The 22,257-nt window shown below is 39.2% G+C and overlaps 2 protein-coding genes across 3 annotated transcripts in view; one reads left to right on the top strand and one right to left on the bottom strand.

Moving 5' to 3' along the window:
• The first annotated feature begins 1,143 nt into the window (after positions 1 to 1,143).
• Positions 1,144 to 22,257, top strand: part of LOC129780037 (putative inorganic phosphate cotransporter) — a 34,599-nt gene continuing 13,485 nt past the window's right edge. The window contains exon 1 of one of the 2 annotated variants that reach the window (XM_055787901.1): positions 1,144 to 1,604. In XM_055787901.1, coding sequence (XP_055643876.1) covers positions 1,496 to 1,604 — 109 coding nt within the window. In that variant the 5' untranslated portion in view covers positions 1,144 to 1,495. Of the gene's footprint in view, positions 1,605 to 21,762; positions 21,914 to 22,257 lie in introns of those variants that run through there. The other variant, XM_055787903.1, reaches the window with a different exon arrangement.
• Positions 4,158 to 22,257, bottom strand: part of LOC129780038 (phosphatidylinositol-glycan biosynthesis class X protein) — a 39,320-nt gene continuing 21,220 nt past the window's right edge. Inside the window, exon 6 of the mRNA XM_055787906.1 lies at positions 4,158 to 4,258. Within this exon, the coding sequence (XP_055643881.1) occupies positions 4,173 to 4,258 (86 nt within the window). The 3' untranslated portion in view covers positions 4,158 to 4,172. The remainder of the gene's footprint in view (positions 4,259 to 22,257) is intronic.

Genomic DNA, 22,257 nt, shown 5'->3' on the forward strand with positions numbered 1-22,257 from the left:
TTTCAATCGATGGAATCTTATCGAATCGAGTTCTCTCTCGAACGTCGGCGAATTGCATATTTAAAAACGGCGAATTGCATATTTAACTATTTTGAAGTCCTGGAGCACACTTGGGAAGAGCCTGGTGGAGAACATAGCAATGTACATGCAGCAGGTCCTGAAGGACAAAGAGCACAATAATGGTTTTCTTCCACATTAAAGTTTTTTGGGGAAACAAAAAAGCACTCCTACTTTTTTATTATTGTTTTTTCAAATGTTTGATTTTTTTAATATATTTTTTTAATATTCCATAAGTGAAACTCAAATAAAATTTAAAAATGAGATATAAAAAAACTGCAATGTGTTTACATTAATTTGAACCAAATAACTGGAATAAATTGGAAATGCTGAGCTTGGCACTTTATTTTGTCTATCAGTGTAGAAATCATGTCGAATTATGTCTAAAATCTCGTTGCCTATAACCCTAATAACACGATAGCTCCCAGAGCCCAAACTGTGGTATGAAAGTATTGAAGAGCTTCAACGAGCAGTTTTATCTGTTTTATCTTCTTACAATAGATTCCTAAAAAAGGTCAAGATCAAGATTTTAAACGAAATAAAATTTTCTATATTAAGGCGACCCTTTATGCGCATGAAAAATGCAGTATGTATCTTCCACTCTACTAAGACGGAAACGCTGAAACAGCGCGTGAGCATAAGTTTCTCAACCTTACACCGATCTCCTCGAGTTTACGAGGTAATGACTACCCAGTAGCTCTTGGTCTTGCTTTTCCATCATCAACATCATCAACGCATGTTTCCGTAATCAATAATTTATCTCTCATTATCAGATATCACTCAATTCCCTTTCATCGGGCTGCCGGACCTCTCGCGTGATACCAGCTGATGCCAGTCTGACCAAAACAGCGATCGGCCGCGAGGAACACTATAACGGTGACTGCTTTTTTGTTGCTTTCGTTCCTCCGAGACTGCACACAGGTCTCATTATCACACTGTATCGAACTTTGATGGCGATGCAGTCACACAGAGTAACGGCTGGAAGTGGAAAGCATTTGTGCTAGTAGTGGTTTCACTGAAACCACCAACAATGGTGGGACTCCATCGAGAGTTCGAGCTTCGCGCCAACGCTGGAGTTGAGCCGAGCGCGCATTCTAATTATTGCTTCCACTCAGGAACGAACAAAATCGCATCAGCTAAGCGCGCGCGAAACTTGCTGTTGTGGAGAACGTGAACCGCCGCGGTTACGATAAGATCGGCAATTGATTCCCACAATGCGTAGGTATCGCATTGCCAGCAGTTGGTGATTTTGATGTGTCCAACTCAGTGGAAGCTACCTGCTGTGACAACCATTGGCTCGAGCTGATCCAAAAGTGTCCATTCAGTTAAGTGAAAGTTGACGAACGCGATTTGCAAACTAAATTGATGAATGAGAAAAGCGGAGTAAGTGCGTGGTGTGAAAAATTGATTTACCTCTGCATTATTACGGTGTTACAACATGAGCGATAGTGAGAAGAAAGTCAATTCGAAGGGAATCGAAATGAGCAGCTACGGCAAAGACCCTGCGATGGAGAAGGCGAAGATCACCGAGCAGACACTGAAAGCACGTTAGTATCAGACAGATTTCAGGGCGAAACTGTTCGATTCAAGAACATACATTTGAACCCTTATTTGAACCCACGAAAGAATAAAAATTCCGGAAGCATTCAGGAATGTTGCCCCAAAATATATCGACACAGCAAACCTTCAAGCACTGATCGAGCGGAACTTAAGGATAACAGGTTTAACAAAAGTTGTTTCGTATTTCCTACACCCAATTGAAGCGCATTCACCGCAATGTTTTGCACGGTTCTCGTGTACAGGTGAAGGCCTGTCGTCGTTTTGCAGGTGAATTCGAGCAAAAGATTTATTGTTGGAATCCTTGCGCGGTACAGACTTTGGTCAATGCCAGGGTATTAAAATTCATAGCCTGTCGGTGGTTGATATGGGGATTTGCGAGGAAAACCAAAACACTCGTATCGCTAAACGTGTTTACAAGCAAATTAGGTTAGACGGATTATTTGAATTGATCTGCTATAAACAAAAAACAAGTACTATACGTCCATATTATTTAAAATCAATTCACTCATTCCTTACTCATTCCAATACTCACTCATGTAATGAACCTACGTTTTTTAAAGAAATGGAGCTTCGCCACATTATTTATTGACGTAGAACTACGGCTTTGATTTCTATATGGGGAGTCATTCTACGAATAATTAGGGATTTCAAATGCATATTACTCAAAATCTTTATTTCGATGTATGTTATAATATCTATTATTTGATGGGAAATTTATTTAGCATTTCGATTGAAACACACACAGTGAAGGTAGTGAAACAAGTAAACAATCAAACTAACAAAGAAAATAGGTATATTTTTGTCGGTTTCATTATATAAAATTGAATATAGGTTGAAATATTATACATAGTCATTCATGTAGAATCACATACGGATGCATTTTTTTCTATTGCTTTTCTTAGATGATCACTATTTCACAAAGTATTGAAATTTTGGCATTTACCAAAAATTAATAAATTCTATTTTGGTGAATCCGACACGGCACCACTATATAGAGGGTGTACCGTTTGAAATTCGCACAAACAAAATTCATCCTAGAAATTCGAGTTTTTATCCAATTATCATCAAATTAAAAAGAGGTAAAAAGAAACAATTAAAGTTAGTTTTGGCAGACTTCATTTAATTTATTTCGCCTTCATATCCATATGCGCATATCTTGGCCTTGACCCCAGCCATGAGTTGCTGCACGACCTCAGAATCGACAACTTTTTTGCATATTAACCCACTTTAGGTTGTTTTTCATAATAGTCCAGTATTTTTCTATTGGGCGCAGTTCTGGAGTGTTTGGAGGCTTCATGTAGTGGCATGATGCCAATTCCAGCCAAAAGATCGTCGGACCAACGTGAGCCTTCAGGAGAGAAAGAAGCTGCTATCGAGACACCCTTCCAAATACACCTGTCCATTAATGGTGCTTACGGTAACGAAGGTGTACTCCGCTTTCCGCAAGTACAAATCGCTTGCCAAATTAAAATCTTCTGACGAACTTCGACAGAAGAATGTGTCCGAAGGTTTTCGGGAACATCCAATTTATCCTTGGCAGTCACAGGTTATCCTGAAATCTAGTTGCCTTCACATACGTCTCGTCATCCATTACTCAGCAGTCTGGTTTCGTTTACTTTTGTTCGTACAACTTCCGGGCACGGCTTTCTGCGTCCGTTTCTCGTTTGGGGACCCAACCACGCATTTGTGGTCGTTCTCGTTGACCTGACGGCTTTTCTCCAAATCTTCCCTCCCGTTCAACAGTCAAACGTTCTTCGAACCGTTTTATGATACCAGACACCGTGGGACTCACGATTCTTTTTCCGACTTTTCCGATGACACGATGCGACAGATTTTCGCGCACGCACTGTTCTTTCATCGCCATTTCGAAAACTTTTGCGCACCTGATGAAATCAACTCACAAAGTGTAAACAGTACACATTAAACTATGTCTACGCAAAATTTCAATAAATTTTACCCAACGGATCAAAAGTTAGAGCAATTTGAGTGTGTGCGAATTTTAAACGGTACACCCGTTATCAATGTTCGTCATATTGAAAGGATTTACTAATATTTTTCATAGATATCGAAGGGAGGGTGTTTTAAGCTTCTGAGCTTCTGATAATAAATTCATTTTTGAGTAATGGTTTTTAACTGTGCATTCAAAAAATATTTTTCCTTTAAAGTTTATTGATTTCCCTACAGTTTTGCAATACATCCTATTTCAATCATACGTCTAGATTTCGCTTAAATTATTGTAAAAAGGTCAATAATTTTGAATATTCTATTATAAAAATTCAATCATAATCAAAATTGTATTGTAATTGTATTCTAGAGCTTGCCACTCAGAATGTACTCTAGGCGTATTATTTGCCACTGAAATATCAACTAAATACTAATAAAAATGACGCAAGTAATACTACGTTGAGACGGCGAAGTTTCTATAGGAATGTTAGTGCCATTCAAGAAAAAAAAGAAGAAGAAGAAGAAAAAAGGTGAACTTGCTCCATAAGGAGAGAACTAAAAAACATGGCGATATTTGATATGAGGCTTCCATTGTTGTGTTATTAATCGTGTCAATTACCGACGCAGTAAACCGTAATGGGAGTGTTAAAGGGCCTTGGATTACCGTCACATGTTGATTGTTGCGTGGACGTAGTCGCTAGAATAACACACAAAAATGGTCAGTTGAGGGCCTTGAGTTATGAGCTCATAATCGTTCGCTTAGTAGGGGACACGCAACCAATTAGGCTACGAAGACCCCGAAGATGTTGTTCTCGATACCGTTATTGATACCGCCGAACGGAAGAGCGAATGAACGGTTCAAAAGAATTGGTTTACTCAGGTAAACGGTTGACGAATGAGCCGTTCGTCAAATGCATCTGCTTTATCCATCTCTACTTCATAGTTTTCTTATTCGTTCTTACATGTTTTTCGTAACGGAAAAGGTGAGTCGATGCATGTTAAGGATTATTCTACATTTATCGATGGCAAGCACTTATCAGAATCGAAGGAGAGGAGATGACTTGAAAGATGGCGATAGGTGAAAGAGATTTCATTGGAAGTGTTGTTGCTTAATCATATCATACTAAATGTATGTCTATACCGTGTACGATATGATATTGACAATTGAGAAGTTGGAAAAGATACACTCACGCATATCAGTTTTTGATGTTTCATCAAGAAGTACAAATAGTTTTATTTAGCAAGCTACACTTTCCCAAATTCACTTGTTCATTCCCCTTTCCCATCCCTATAAACAAGCAGCATCCGTTGGGATCAGTTTACTACAAAATCACCATAAACTTCATCAGGGGCACTCACGGTCAGATACATAAAAACCAGAGAATGTCGAGTTACTCGCATTAATGTTGGAATATCTATCTATTTTTTCTTTACTTCTACAATTTACTATTAAAAATAGAGATTTGTAGTATTAAAAATTAATTTTCCTATCACCCGTTTGAAGTTTAGATCAGTTCAGATAACAGACGATTTTTGTAGGGTCTCCATTTAAAGTATTAAATGGGTTAAATTTACGGATTTCTGAACAGTTACAATAACTCAATTCAAACGTAACGTTCTACGTCATGTTCCCGTTCGTGCCTCTAGGCACAGACCCTTCTAGCTTTTTTCGCATATGAGCAATCGAATATGTTGAAATTTAATCAAATTGAAGTATCAGTGTTATCCAACCTTGATTTATTTTTTTGGTGACCCTTAATTTTCATTTCACTCCAGCCTCTGACAAAGCCATACAAATTGAATTCGTTGTAGCTTTTAATTCGATTGATTGAGGTTCGAACTTTTTCTTGAGATAAAAAGTACAACCCTTCATTCAATTGAAATAGAGCGGAGCTTTCATAAATAGTGATCTGCTATACAGAAAATGAAGAAAGAAACGTAGAAACTTGAATGATCACCTAGCTTTTAGAAGAACTTGTAATTAGGTAAATATGCCAATACAGTAGAACCCCGATTATCCGCGGAATAGTCTGGCAAAGCAACCGCGGACTAAAAATGAGGTACAAACACGGAATAAAAATATTTCAGCATGAAAACTATGTTTTATCTATACAGAAATCATTAAACTATCCATCTATAAGGTCGTGTACACTAGTGGTCAGATAATGTGAAAGCCATGACCAAAACAAAACAAAAAGTGCCTACCTTTAACTGAAAAATTCGCGGATAGTCGAGGTTCCACTGTATGTGCAGTAAAACAATATTATTTGGCTTCTCGTCTTGATCTGAAAACTTCAACGACAAAATTGCAGAAAAAATATACAGCACTTGAAATAATTTTGCCGCTGATGTAATCATCATTAGGTTCGGTTATATTTTTTTATTTCGAAAGAGTTACTCAAATTGACGTTTTTAATTCTATCGGTCGACATCCATTGAGAGTCGACATTTCGACCCAAAGTCGACCCTCTTTTACTTGTACCTATTACACATCTATTTCACTCTAGTCTTACGAGTAATGTCCTCCCGGATATCTGAGTAAAGTAAAAAGTTATAACAATTATCCTTACGACATGCACTGGCATACGTGTAATCTAGACCTTATTACTCAGAATGCATTCTAGGCGTATTATTTGACACAGAAATCTCAACTAAGTAGTAATAAAAATAAAAATGTAGCAAGTAAAACTGCGTTGAGACGGCGAAGTTCCTCTGGGAACGTTAGTGCCATTTAACAAGAAGAAGAGATATTAAATAAATTTAAATTTGGTTATCGCACAAAAAAACACAAAACACAGTACTAAAACAACAATGTTTAAAATTGTTGACGATATTGACTTTGCACCAAAAATGGCTGGTTGATCTTGTTTGTATACAAGAATTGCCTTCAGTTCACGCAGCGAATTCGTTTTTATATCTTCAATGTTTTCCAATTCGAAAAAAGGAAAATGTAACATGGGACCGTATCTGAAAAATAGGGTGCTTGTTCAATCATATTTGTGCCATTTTTAGTCAAAGATTCGTTCACAATGATCAATCGATGATCTGGTTTTACATTATCGTGTTAAGTGATTTTTTCTGCACTTTTGGCTGGTTCGTCCCTTTACTTCCATCTCGGAAGAAGAATGTCGGGAGTGAGAATTGAACTCGTGATCTTTAGCGTGAGAGGTACGGATGTTGTCACCACGCCAAATCGCCTCCTCAAAATTCAAGTGTTATCCTTCCACAAATCTGGCCGTTCGCTACGAATTTTCGCTCTCAAACGTCTCATAACGCCACGGTTTGACCGTTGAAAACCGTTGATATGAAAAATCTCAGAGCAAAAAAAAATACTTTGTTCTTAACGACACTGTAAACAAACTAAATGAAAGATCGCGCTCGAAATTGATACCACAGTACCACAGTAGCATCAACTGAAAAAATATATAAAACATGAACAATGTCCAGCGGGAAGATTTAAAATTTAAAATACCCGTTATATATTTGACAGAAGGTATAGCTGTTCGGATTTCTTCTACTAACTCTATGAAAATCAGCTATTTCTTTACACTGGTCAAACCAGTATTTTTTTCCATTTGTCAGTTCAAATTTAAATTATTTTCTTGTAAACTTACAAATTTAGTTTCTTAAGCCGTTCTGACACCTCATGCAGACATCATTTGCTTCTGCCGATAAAATTGTAACGTTTTCGCAATTGGAATTATACTTAATTCAGTTTACAGTTCTCTATAATTCTCCTAAATAAATCTCCTAATTTCCGTCAGTTTTACACTTCTAATCCTGACAATCTTCGCTTCGTTATGTTTTTATTTACCCGTTTTTCTCTATTCTCTCACCGTCTGTCATGATGGTATAAATGTCTGCTTCGCTTTACGATAGAGACATCATTATTAGCCTTGCGGTTTCGACCACAAAAATAGTAAAGCCTCTGTTGTTGATATATATAGATAAATTAATGATGATTTGAAGAGGATCATAAACTTGTGCTTACTTAAAATTTCACGCAGCTTTTGCATCAAATAAAACTTTGTATAATAAATTGAACTATTATTAGTCTCAGACTGTAACACAGTTGAATTCATCGATAACACGACCAGTTTGGATTTGCGCATTCAATCTCATTTTTCATGCGATAAAAAATATTTAAGTTCGTTATTGGTCGAATTGCACTACGAACTGCTGCCCCATCCACCGTATTCTCCAGATTTGGCCCATGTGACTTTTTTGTTTGTTCCCAAACTTGAAAAAGTCACTCGCCGGGCAGTCGAATGAAGAGGCCATCGCCGCCACGGAGGTCTTCTTTGCAGACCTCCAACAAACGTATTTTGGATGGATTAAAGAAGTTGGAGCATCGGTCAAGTGAATCGAGCTAAAAGGAAACTATGTTGAGAATAAATCGCCACTTTTCCAAAATTTTTGTTTTTTTTTTGTATTCTAAGTACTTATGGGACTGTCCTCGTACAAACATTTTAAAACTTTTGAAAAATTGTCTTTTAAAGGGTGTGTCACATCAAATTGCATCACGGAAAAAACGCTGTAGAAATTTAATTTTTAGGAATTATATCTTCAGCTTTCGCTTATAATCAGTTAAGAGTGTATAGATCACGTTGGCCATGCTTCACTGTAAATTTTTCGTAAATTTGTAAAAATGTCGTCGAACGAAAAAGAGCGTCGTGAATTAATCCTGTGCACTCATTTCGAGAATCCGGAGTTGTCTCATCGGGACATCGGTAAGATGCTGGGAATCGTCTAATTCACTGTCAGCAGAGTACTAAAACGATACTTCGAGAACCTAACCATCGACCGGAAGGTGAAGAACGGCAAAAATGGATGCTCCGTCAGTGAAAAAGATCACAAGCGCGTAGTTAAGCAGTTTAGACGTGATCCGAGAAGTTCCGGGATGTCGCCAATAAGCTGAATTTGTCAAGTTCATTCGTCCAGCGGACCAAGCAGCGGGAGGGCCTGCGTACATACAAGGTTCAGAAGGCTCCTAACCGCGACGAAAGGCAAAACATGGTAGGGAAGACGCGAGCCCGGAAGCTGTACACCGAAATGCTGAAGAAGCCGCATTGCCTGGTAATGGACGACGAAACCTACGTCAAAGCGGACTTTCGTCAGCTGCCGGGCCTGTTGTTCTTCTCCGGAGAGGACAAATTCAGCGTTCCGGAGGAGATTCGCAAGCAGAAACTATCCAAGTTTGCCAAAAAGTAAATGGTGTGGCAAGCGATCTGCTCTTGCGGAAAGCGGAGCGCCCCCTTCGTGATGACCGGCACGGTAAACGGGCAGGTTTACCTTAAGGAGTGCCTACAGAAGCGCTTACTACCACTATTGAAGCAGCACGAGGGCCCGACCATCTTCTGGCCGGATCTCGCTGCGTGCCACTATTCAAAGGACGTGTTGGAGTGGTACGAAGCCAACGGGATCACCTTCGTGCCAAAGGAAATGAACCCGCCCAACGCGCCGGAGCTTCGCCCAATAGAGAAATATTGGGCGATTATGAAGCAGCCCCTCCGGAAGAACCCAAAAGTTGTCAAATCGGAGGCGGACTTCAAGAGAAAATGGATTTCTGTTAAAAAAAAACTACAACCTGACGTTGTACAGAACCTTATGGACGGGGTGAAGAGGAAGGTGCGAGCATAAGGGCTTGGGCTCGAAGTATGAATAAAAAGAAAATACCAAAAGTTGTTTAATAGTTTTTATTTTACTGTCTAAAATTTTCAAAAGGATCGGTCTACTGGGTGAATTTCTACAGCGTTTTTTCCGTGATGCAATTTGATGTGACACACCCTTTATTTTTTCATTTCACCCTTCAGCACACGAAGAAGCATGATATGTTTTCTGGCAACGCTAGTTTCGTTGTATATTTATTCATTTTTTATCTGCACCGTATTATTCCATTATTCCGCCTTCATCGTAGTTTCTTCCAATATGTTTTACTAAAATTAAAGATTTGCACTGTCCGTCTCACACTGGCACTGTCCATTTCACCCCACTAGTATTGATAATAATTTGATTTTCCTACTGACAAATGAATTTACTTTTTGGTGCGTTTGATGTTAACCGCTGTATATCGAAACACTTTGTACAGCTGTATTCAGGAATTGCCTTCAGTTCAGCGAATTCATTTTTATGTCTTCGATGCTGTCCGAACGGGTCCCACGAAGAGGTAGTTTGAGGTTAGAAAAAAAAATTACAATAAATAGGAAAAAGTCACACCCATGTCTAGTCGCCAGTAATTATGCGTTAGATGAACGTGGGATCAGAATTTAATCGTTCACTTGATTGCGATGAAATATTTGATGAAAGTTGAGCTCTTTTGGCACTAGTCATGCTGCGACTTTTCTCATGCCCAAAACAATAACCAAAATATGACGAACGACCTAATCGGAGGTATTTGATTTACGGGATAGCTCCGGCCATCATTCCTTCTATTTTTTCGATGTCTCCATCAATCAAAGAGGTGGACGGTCGTCCTTGATGTGGCAAATCGTTCATCTTTTCTCGGCCGTCTTTGAATGCCTTATACCGTTCATACATCCGTGTATTAAGTATTCTTCAACATTTCCGCACAACAAATTTTGTTTGCTACACAGTATTTCACACAATATCTTTGATATCTTTGATGAACTTGTTAACTTGTTCTTAATTACGCTACCAAACTAAATGACAGATCGCGCTCAAATTTGACACTGACAGTAGTACCAACTTAAAAGAGAAATTGAAAAATGTTCAGCAGTTCACATTTAAAATTACAAATTCCCGATATATATTTGACAGAATGTATCATCGGAAATCAGAACATCATTCATAGTGCAATCCAAAATCAAAAACTATACTCCTGATTTTAATATTTTTTAATATAAATTTAATATATTAGGCTGTCAAAAAAGTCCTGCGGTATTTCCGCGAGGTGTCGTTGTAAGCGCGTAGTTCTAGTTGTATTCATTGTATCGAGTCATACTATAGCTTGTTGGAAAGTCATTTTTGCGCGCTATAATATAGTCCTTGACAGTGTTTTGTTTGGTTAAGTCGTTGAGTTATAGTGTCGCAAATATGGAGCAAAATAAAGAGAAAATCCGACATATTTTATAGCACTAATATGACAAAGGCAAAAATGCATCTCAAGCTTCCAATAAAATTTGTGCAGTTTATGGACCCGATACAGTTTCCATTTCCACCGCACAACGATGGTTTCAACGTTTTCGTTCTGGTGTAGAGATCGTCGAAGATGCGCCACGCTCCGGAAGGCCTGTCGTCGAAAATTGCGACAAAATCGCTGAATTAGCCGAGAAAGACCGGCATAGTAGCAGCCGTAGCATCGGCCAAGAGCTGGGGATAAGTCATCAAACCGTTATTAACCATTTGAAGAAGCTTGGATTCACAAAGAAGCTCGATGTATGGGTGCCACACACGTTGACGCAAAAAAACATCTTTGACCGTATCGACGCATGTAAATCGCTGCTGAATCGCAACAAAATCGACCCGTTTCTGAAGCGAATGGTGACTGGCGATGAAAAGTGGGTCACTTACGACAACGTGAAGCGCAAACGGTCGTGTCGAAGCCCGCTGAAGCGGCTCAGACGGTGGACAAGCCCTCATTAACGGTCAGGAAGGTTCTGCTGTGTGTTTGGTGGGATTGTCAAGGAATAATCTATTATGAGCTGCTTCCCTATGGCCAATACCTCAATTCGGACCTGTACTGCCAGCAACTGGACCGCTTGAAGGTAGCACTCATGAAGAAGAAGCCATCTTTGATAAACTGAGACCGCATTGTCTTCCATCAGGACAACGCCAGGCCACACACTTCTTTGGTGACGCGCCAGAAGCTCCGGGAGCTCGGATGGGAGGTTCTTTTGCATCCGCCGTATAGTCCGGACCTTGCACCAAGTGACTACCACCTGTTTTTGTCCATGGCGAACGAGCTAGGTAGTCAGAAGTTAGCCACAAAAGAGGCCTGTGAAAATTTGCTATCCGAGTTTTTTGCCAATAAGGAAGCGAGCTTCTATAACAGGGGTATTATGAAGTTGGCATCTCGTTGGGAACAAGTCATCGAACAAAACGGCGCATATTTGACTTAAAACAGATGAGTGTAACTAATTTTATGAACAAATGAAAATTCAAAAAAAATACCGCAGGACTTTTTTGACAGCCTAATATTTTAATATAACTAGTATATCTATTTTAATATTATTTAGTATTTTAATATTTTAATATTCCTTTCGCGTTCTGTTAAGAGTTGGGTTAAGCGTTGTCTCCAGCACTCCGCTTTGCTATAAAAATTTCAACTCATGTACTGCCAACAACCGAACGAATTACTGCTTCCGATCTCGTGTTAATGCTCGCCACAAATCAGTGAGTGGCAAGATAACGATTCCGGTTGTCAGGTAAACTCATGACAGTCGCGTTCACTACTAAAATAATGATCGCTCGTCATCGTCAGCAGTTACTATCGAACAGCTACTCTAACAGCGCAACACACAACAGGCGGAACTCGCTACTAGTATATTATTATGCTATTATTCTCTATTATTGTGCCACAGGGCTCCTGAAACTCCAGCGCCCAGCAGCGGCACATAGGCACACGTGCCCCCATTTGCATCGCGTTAAGGGTTTGTGCACGTTTATGTGACATTTGACATTTGAATGCAATGAAATATAGGGTAGATTTGAACAAGATAAATTGAGTTCTTACTATTAAGTATTACTATTAAGTAATTAAATGCCAAATCGGCTTAGCATTTGCAGCTTTTGATTAATGTTTCGTCAATTTTTTTGTTCGGGTACAACCAGATATATACTGATTTCATCTGCAACAAAACTAAAAACATTGCCTAGCTTAAATTAGGTTTAAATAGCAATCGAACAAAGCACAATACACAAATCCTATTTCCCAACATTATTCGCAACTCACCTACTCAAGTCCATCTGTTCCGACCAAGCTGAACTCGCCTAAAAATAATGCTTGAGGTGAAACAATTGGAAGATAGAATTAGCACAGATTCTTTTTTTCCCATGTGTGCCAAATCACGATTGCAGCTAAATATTTATTTATCAACCGGTTTCTGTACACTAAAATTCCCGGGGAATTTAAGCGTTCAACGGAAAAAAATGCGGTGGGTATTATCGCTCTCTGTCAACAATTGTTCAACTGACACGATTTAATGATTGAGATCGGAAGAAAAACAAGCCGTTCTGAAAGTCTACCTTTAAAACCCACGATATACAGGTTAGTAGTACAAAGTAGATGCAATCTAATCCAAAGCTAGATTAGACATGCAAGACTAATCACCTTAGTGTGCTGCATTTCGTTAAAATACATTCCCCTTTCACGCAACTCAGAAAAAGGTATTAATTCCTTTCTACCAGCAGATCTCTGTCAATCCCCATTGGTATCAGTGTTTGATTTAACGATCCCATCAGACTGATAAGCCATAACTTTTTCATTGTTGATAGTGGCTGTGGAATTTTTATTGAGCACTAGAAAATCACGTGGACCAGAGAACCTCTGTTTGAATAACCTCAAAACAAATCATTGACCACCGGTCGATCGATTGTTTGCATGATTACGGTTTACGGTCACAGTCGCTGACTTTAAAGTATCCTTGACCGCCTTTGACAGACCCGACAGGGCAGTGATACCCGAATTGAAGAGATTTTATCAATCCAACTCACGTCTCGCGCGTTAGCCCTTATTGAGGACCACCAGAACAACAAACGACTATCCAATAAATATGCCAAATTGAACCAACCCGCCCATTAAATAATGTGTGCTAACAGCTCTGCAAGCAACCGCCGTATAATATGGTGCTAATCAAAAGAATGAAATCAATCGCCGTACCGTCTATGCAGGTTCAATATCAAGGTTCGTCGCCCATAAGCGCGCATTGCTTATATTTGCCTACAAACCTGACGCGGTTGGAACATTTATACGCTGCGTTGAACGCGCTAAATATGTGCGTACTTTGGGAATACTTCGCTGAACTGTAACTAGTTAAAACCGATTCATCATACCCATCATATAAAGGGTGTGTCACATCAAATTGCATCACGGAAAAAACGCTGTAGAAATTCGCCCAGTAGACCGATCCTTTTGAAAATTTTAGACAGTAAAATAAAAACTATTAAACAACTTTTGGCATTTTCTTTTTATTCATACTTCGAGCCCAAGCCCGTATGCTCGCACCTTCCTCTTTACCCCGTCCATAAGGTTCTGTACAACGTCAGGTTGTAGTTTTTTTTGAACAGAAATTCATTTTCTCTTGAAGTCCGCCTCCGATTTGACAACTTTTGGGTTCTTCCGGAGGGCCTGCTTCATAATCGCCCAATATTTCTCTATTGGGCGAAGCTCCGGCGCGTTGGGCGGGTTCATTTCCTTTGGCACGAAGGTGACCCCGTTGGCTTCGTACCACTCCAACACGTCCTTTGAATAGTGGCACGAAGCAAGATCCGGCCAGAAGATGGTCGGGCCCTCGTGCTGCTTCAATAGTGGTAGTAAGCGCTTCTGTAGGCACTCGTTAAGGTAAACCTGCCCGTTTACCGTGCCGGTCATCACGAAGGGGGCGCTCCGCTTTCCGCAAGAGCAGATCGCTTGCCACACCATGTACTTTTTGGCAAACTTGGATAGTTCCTGCTTGCGAATCTCCTCCGGAACGCTGAATTTATCCTCTGCGGAGAAGAACAACAGGCCCGGCAGCTGACGAAATTCCGCTTTGACGTAGGTTTCGTCGTCCATTACCAAGCAATGCGGCTTCGTCAGCATTTCGGTGTACAGCTTCCGGGCTCGCGTCTTCCCCACCATGTTTTGCCTTTCGTCGCGGTTAGGAGCCTTCTGAACCTTGTATGTACGCAGGCCCTCCCGCTGCTTGGTCCGCTGGACGAATGAACTTGACAAATTCAGCTTATTGGCGACATCCCGGACCGAACTTCTCGGATCACGTCTAAACTGCTTAACTACGCGCTTGTGATCTTTTTCACTGACGGAGCGTCCATTTTTGCCGTTCTTCACCTTCCGGTCGATGGTTAGGTTCTCGAAGTATCGTTTTAGTACTCTGCTGACCGTGGATTGGACGATTCCCAGCATCTTACCGATGTCCCGATGTGACAACTCCGGATTCTCGAAATGAGTGTACAGGATTAATTCACGACACTCTTTTTCGTTCAACGACATTTTTCCAAATTTACGAAAAATTGACAGTGGAGCATGGCCAACGTGAGCTATACACTCTTATCTGATTATAAGCGAAAGCTGAAGATATAATTCCTAAAAATTAAATTTCTACAGCGTTTTTTCCGTGATGCAATTTGATGTGACACACCCTTTAGTCAACCTCCAATCGGTTGTTTTTGAACAAAAACGAACCGACCCAATGACAAGTAGCTTATAAACAGTAAAACAATGCATTTTTTCATTACCTTGATTCTATCGGTAGCGTTCAACACTGATAAGCATCAATAACATTAATTGAACAGTACTCATACTTAATCCGCACTTGAAACGCTTTTTTCAATAAATACTTCACTTCCAGTTGTGAACCCCAATCTTTCAGAACCGATGCGGTCAACAAATTGTAGCGTTGAGAAATGTCATAGCTCAATTTTTGAACAACGAACGAGACGCCCCTTTGTAGCTTTCTTCCAAGATGTCGGTCAAGAAGAACCGAGTGATGGCAGGTAGGTGAAGTGGGGGCATAGTGGTTACCCTAAGGAATATGTCCATTTCCAGCGTCCACATACCGCTACAATTCCCGTTTTTCTAAGATTATTATAGTTCAACTAATTAATGTTCAAGATAGCATACGGCTTTTACTATAAAAATTCAAAATAGTAGATTTTCCATCATTAGAAAAATAAAGGTGAAAAATCGAACGTTTTTTTTGCTTGAAGGTAAAGTGGTCACCTAGTGGGTGCAAAGTGGTCACTCATACATACTAAGCTAAATGGGATAGATTTATGCTTTCTTTTCGTCCAAATTTGTTCAAATCATATTCGATTTAGTAGGTAATGGTATGAAATAAGCTTGGTCTATTCACCTAGAGTCTCAATTCAAATTTTCTCATGCATACAAAAACGTTGTAAGAAACACATAACGTTCCGCATAATGAGGCATGGTTTAATTAGAGTGGCATATTTTGCCAGGGTCAAAGCCACAAAACGAACCTCTTCAAGAGAAGAATGTGATGAGGTATGTTAGCTTTAGTAAACAGAACATTGTAAGTCGTTATGCACCTATGACTACTTTGCCCCCAAACATCAAAGTAATTCCTATGCTAATTAATCACTGAGATTAAACACAATATCTGTTCACCTCTCCTAGAATATGTGAACAGTCGTCCAAACTGATGATTTGTCCAATATATCAGATTGAAAAAACTAAATTTCACGAGGAATTCCTTAGATACCACGCGCACAGACTTACGGCCAAATGGCTATCGAGAGAGCAATTTCTGTTTTTTATTTATATTTCGACAAGCGACAGCTCTACTGAAGTACAGAGTGACTGAAAATTAATTAAATTCTTCAAACATAAGGTGCCTATCAGTAGTCGGTGTCAGTAGTCAATAGTTATACTATTAAATAAGCAGGTGACCACCAGGGTTGCCATAAAAAAATCTGTGCTTTTGACCTCAAAAAATCTTTTTATCTGTGTTTTTTCTCAGAAAATCTGTATCGAAATCTGTATTAACTCTTTGTGGTCGTTTATCTGCTCTCAGTCACCACAGCTGAGAAGTATACTAATTTATGCAACAATGTATCAGTTCACACTTTTCTAAACGAATTTTAAATTTTAATCACGAACCAAAACGGTGCTACTATGAATGACAAATAACGGTACTCAGTATAAACAAAAGTTTTCATCTATGCTTGAGGAAAGAATTAATGGAAAACTCCATGTATTGCAACACTGTGTAATGAGCATTGTTTTATATGTTCGAACAGAAAAATAAAAGGCGAAAAAAGCCAAACTAATTATTTTTGTGTTACCTGCGAAAGATATCATACGCATTATAACGAATATTTTATAAACATAAAAATAAAATTATTATTTAGTAAATAATTATCAGAAGTTTTTAAAAAAATAGAAGGAATTTTGTTCATTCATCATAATCTCCCAAAATTATGCTTTTTCAAGAAAAAATGATTGCGATCAGTACGATACACATATCGAATTTTATTTTATATACCGCAGCGGGTTAAGGGTTTTGAAGCATAATCTGAGTTATAGTATCATTGATTGGCATAGTCATTATGAATTTGACAATGTTGGTTGTATCTACGTAAAAATTCGCATTCACTGTGCTTTAGTAGGAAAAAGATAAACAGTGTTATTTATTAATTGTAAAGCTAGCCGATGACGCAAACTTTTGATCTTTTCGCCTTAGACTGAACATGAGAAAGCAGTACTACACGCTGAACATGTATGCCAAAATTATTTTCATTCAAACTGATTCGAATGCTATATGAATAAAACTGGCGAGTTGGGAAAAAAATATTGAGATTAATTGAGATTATTTTGAAAAAAAAACATAACTTAATTCATTGTATAATTATTGACTAACGGATAGCACTTTGGTTATCTTATATCGATGTTCACTAATGTACATAAAAACACTATTAATGAAACCGTTTATAGAGAAAATCTAATCAATCAGTTGCCTTTTATATGTTTAATTTGGTCGACAAGGACAATAAGTCATCGTTTTTTAATGCACTTTTAAAATTAAGTTTACATAAATATAAACTGATTAGCGTGTAACTACAGAAATATGTCATAGATCAAGCAACAGTTTTTTCACCGTTATATAACCTCATTGCCAGTGAAGAGAAATATAAACTATACCGCGCAGAGACGAACCAGCCTACAGCTGAACGTCTCTTGAATAAAGACAAAAAAGCTATACCGCTAGGTGATGTAGATTAGGTATCTTATGGGCATGAGTACTAAAGGGTGTGTCACATCAAATTGCATCACGGAAAAAACGCTGTAGAAATTTAATTTTCAGGAATTATATCTTCAGCTTTCGCTTATAATCAGATAAGAGTGTATAGATCACGTTGGCCATGCTTCACTGTCAATTTTTCGTAAATTTGGAAAAATGTCGTCGAACGAAAAAGAGCGTCGTGAATTAATCCTGTACACTCATTTCGAGAATCCGGAGTTGTCACATCGGGACATCGGTAAGATGCTGGGAATCGTCCAATCCACGGTCAGCAGAGTACTAAAACGATACTTAGAGAACCTTACCATCGACCGGAAGGTGAAGAACGGCAAAAATGGATGCTCCGTCAGTGAAAAAGATCACAAGGGCGTAGTTAAGCAGTTTAGACGTGATCCGAGAAGTTCGGTCCGGGATGTCGCCAATAAGCTGAATTTGTCAAGTTCATTCGTCCAGCGGATCAAGCAGCGGGAGGGCCTGCGTACATACAAGGTTCAGAAGGCTCCTAACCGCGACGAAAGGCAAAACATGGTGGGGAAGACGCGAGCCCGGAAGCTGTACACCGAAATGCTGACGAAGCCGCATTGCCTGGTAATGGACGACGAAACCTACGTCAAAGCGGACTTTCGTCAGCTGCCGGGCCTGTTGTTCTTCTCCGCAGAGGACAAATTCAGCGTTCCGGAGGAGATTCGCAAGCAGAAACTATCCAAGTTTGCCAAAAAGTACATGGTGTGGCAAGCGATCTGCTCTTGCGGAAAGCGGAGCGCCCCCTTCGTGATGACCGTCACGGTAAACGGGCAGGTTTACCTTAAGGAGTGCCTACAGAAGCGCTTACTATTCAAAGGACGTGTTGGAGTGGTACGAAGCCAACGGGGTCACCTTCGTGCCAAAGGAAATGAACCCGCCCAACGCGCCGGAGCTTCGCCCAATAGAGAAATATTTCGAAAAAGAAATATTTATTATTTTATTCGGACATCCCTGACCGAAGCATTGTTCTTCTTCTTCTTCTTCTTCTTCTTCTTCTTCTTCTTCTTCTTCTTCTTCTTCTTCTTCTTCTTCTTTTTCTTCTTCTTCTTCTTCTTCTACTTCAAGGATCGTGATTGATAAAAGATAATAAACCTTGAAAATGTGAAAAAAAATAATAAGAAAACAATGTGCTTACGTATTAACGACACCGCAGCGCAACTATCATTATGAGTTTATTTTGTCGTAGTAAAATTTAGTCTGAGGTCAATGTAATCTAATGGGGTCCCCATCTAACGAGGATAAGGAAGCGAGGCAGCCCCAAGTCGCCAAGGTGACACAATCCGAGTCGGCCGTCGGAAGCCGCGACCATTCGCAGGCAAACCTGTGTCCCACCGATTGTTCGGTTAGTTTGAAACATAGGTGTTCAATCCCACGACTGAAGAAAAGAGGAACATACAAAGAAAAAGGAATAGGGAACAAACGCCCTCTTCCAGCAGCGCACGTGAAATGCAAAGCGCAATAACGACAACAATACAAGAAAACCATAGAATCGCAAACTATGCGTTTTAGTCAGCGTGAGTCTCTTATATCTAAAGTAGCTCGAGTTCTCATTAATTCTACATGTAATTCTTCTCACGGTTAATCCAAGTGTTTCATAATATAAATTAATCCGATCTATATTTCTAATGTAATCCAAAAGTGTAAATAAATTATATTATAAGCGACAATATTCCGTGTGCTGGTTTACACAGTGTTCAAGAGAGTTCATCTAGCAGCTGATTCAACAAGAGTAATCGCCAGCAGGGATCAGCAAGTGGATGGTTCCGCAGTTCGCCACTTTCTAGCCAGCTTTCCGACGATTGTGATGGCCGCACCATCGAACCATACAACAAGACTATCCTTTAGTTAGGTCCGATCGAGCGTTAGCAAGCATTGTAATATACGAGGCATGTCTATTAAAAAACGAAACTGGTTACGAAAAAGGGTTATATTTTAAAAATTACGGTACAACGATATCGAACCAGTGCTGAAACTCTTGTTTTGTGATGGCATTCAAAAGCGTTCAAATGGCGTTCAAAAGCCGCGTCGTATCGTTATTTAATAGCCATACCTCGTATGTTGCATTCGGGTAAATGTTCTATTCGGGTACCTGTCGCATTCGGGTATTTGTTATATTCGGGTGATTGGAATTCAGGTAACTGTCTCTTGGGTAAATATGACACAATCTTCCTGTACAACTTAGACTACAACAGCGTAAACACTTTAGAAAAAAGTAGAATAACTTATGAGATTTTCCGAAAACCCTGTAGATACAAACGAAGCTCAATTCCTTTGGGTATTCCTTAAGAACCTAATGAAAGCAACCTCTTCTACTCCTCATTCTATACGCTAGGGTATCGGCTTAAGGTCAAGAGAAAACAGCTAGGGGGTCTTCGAACGATCCACAATGGTTGATCGTTCGCTTACCAAACGATCGATAGTGAGATCAAAACTCAACGCCCCAAATTTGACCATCTTTGTGTGTTATTTTATAACAACCACGTCTACGAAACAATCATCGGTGATGGAGATCGATTTACTGTCGGAGTTCTGGCCTCTCTCCATCTATACAAGCACTGCTGCTTGCAACGAAAAACTTCTGGCTGTTGTGCTACACTGCGTTTCACAATGACGTTAATTTTGTCAAGGAGTGAGAAGGAAGGAAGGAAGGTATTGAATTAGAGAGACTTCAAACTCTGAGAGTTCATTCGTCTCTAGGAGTGAGAGTTTTTCCATCTGGTTCTATAGTTATGAAACACTGGAATTTTAGTTTTTTGAATGTTTCGCTCCTGAACACAACAATAGCGTTCAAATGGCCAGTCTTTTAAATGAGATAGTTATTATATCCTACATTATATACTTCAATTCAACTGACTTCTTACATATCTCTGGGAACTCAGAAAAAATGAGTGGTTCTATAGTTGTGAAACAGCCCTCGCTGTTCGGTCTTACTGAGCAAAGGCATACTCTTACGCCTAATTGGCTACTGTGTAATTTAAAATTTATAGATTCGATAAACATGTAACATGTACACGATTCTATCCGGCCCTGTGGCATCTAAAATACTAATGAGCTTTAATAAATAAACAAATAGGATAAAAAAAGAGATAAAACAGTTGTTGAGTCGATACAAATGTAACATACATACAGCCGATTCATTGGCAGGTCAGCAAGCAAATTGTTTTCAGCTATCAGGCACAATCACATTTGTGTCGACCCCATTATTTCATCCCCATAAATTGTAGTTTATTCACAAAAAAAATATTAGGCTGAAGTTATAGATGTATGGTACTCGTCAATGCGTATCGTGGTCTGTAATACTTAATGCAGCACTACAAAATTCACTTTGTCCTAAAGCTGGACCATTACTGTTTTTAAAATAAGCATATTAGTTTAACACTATTCCTACCAACTTCTGGGAACAAAATTTGAAATAATTTCGTATAAAATTTTTGCGTTGTTTGATAATTATTTCAACAGTATTTTTCACTAAAAAAATGTCAAAGGACAATTTTGTGGTATAAATAGCATTAAAATGTACCTTCCGACAGCTTTGCTAGAAATATTGTTAGTGGATCATCCACACAAACTGCCGAATGTCGAACATTACCTCCAAAACCGGATCGAAAAAATCCATACCACGCCAAGAGGTTACCACTGAAAAGAATCTACTTCACTGGGCAAAAACATCTGCATCTTGATACACATTTTGCATATACCCTGAATTCGTTTAGCCACCATTATGTTTTCTACACTGTATTCGAATAATCTCCTCTGAATTAACTTAAAATTTGCTTATCACCGAATCGTAAACTCCGAATTTTGAATCCCCTCATACTATGTGCTCGTCTTTTCGAACGCACCCGAAGTATAATCATTTGAATACCTTGCGAAGGGCTCCTCTATGAAATACCCTTTAAATCTTCAGTTTTCGAAATATCATCCATTCAGAGCAAAAGTCGAGAGAAAACTGCCATGGTACGAATTGCTAGGACCGAGTGGCGCTGATCGAATCGCAAATTTGTAGTATTGACAGGAGATAGGATCCGAAGGGCTTTTCTTGGAGTGCAGTGATAATAGTACTGGGTTAAACCACATTTATTCATCCAATGACATATCAACAGACGTCACAACTGCGATATCAGTGTCCTCTTCAAAATGTTGTTATCGCGGAAGCAAACAAAAATGCAACCGGTTTTCCTTTTCTCCGTCGTTGTCCTTAAGACCCACTTTGTATTTCAACTTTGATAAACCTTTTCAGTACTAAGCGAACATTCTAACGCGGATGGTGAAATGTGGTATTGCTGAAAATCCTTGTCTAAACATCCAACTAAGCATAGTGCGGCCGCACAAAAATATCCGTTCAAGCTGATACAAAATGAGTAAAACGTTTAAGAAAAAGCGAGATGTAGGTGAGATGATGGTGCCCCGTATCACAATTTTTGAAAAAAACAATTAAGTCTAATGTTATCATAGCATGACTAATCGAGCATTACCTTTCTGTTTGAGCTATTAAAAATATTTAGCATTGGGTGTGATGGGGACGGGGGACTTACTTCGACAAATAAACTGGGTTTATCTGGTAACTTCGCAGTTACCCGAAATCCTATTCTTCGAACCGGATGCAGGGAAAATGGTGATTTTCTTCACGAAAAATCCACCAGACGGGAATTGCAATAAACTGTTTCTTTTCCACTAAGACTAAACCATACTGAACGCGAGATTTATGCGCAACAAAAATTGATGGGAAAATTGT

This window comes from Toxorhynchites rutilus, chromosome 3 (assembly GCF_029784135.1).
Source record: "Toxorhynchites rutilus septentrionalis strain SRP chromosome 3, ASM2978413v1, whole genome shotgun sequence".
NCBI classification, from domain to species: domain Eukaryota; kingdom Metazoa; phylum Arthropoda; class Insecta; order Diptera; family Culicidae; genus Toxorhynchites; species Toxorhynchites rutilus.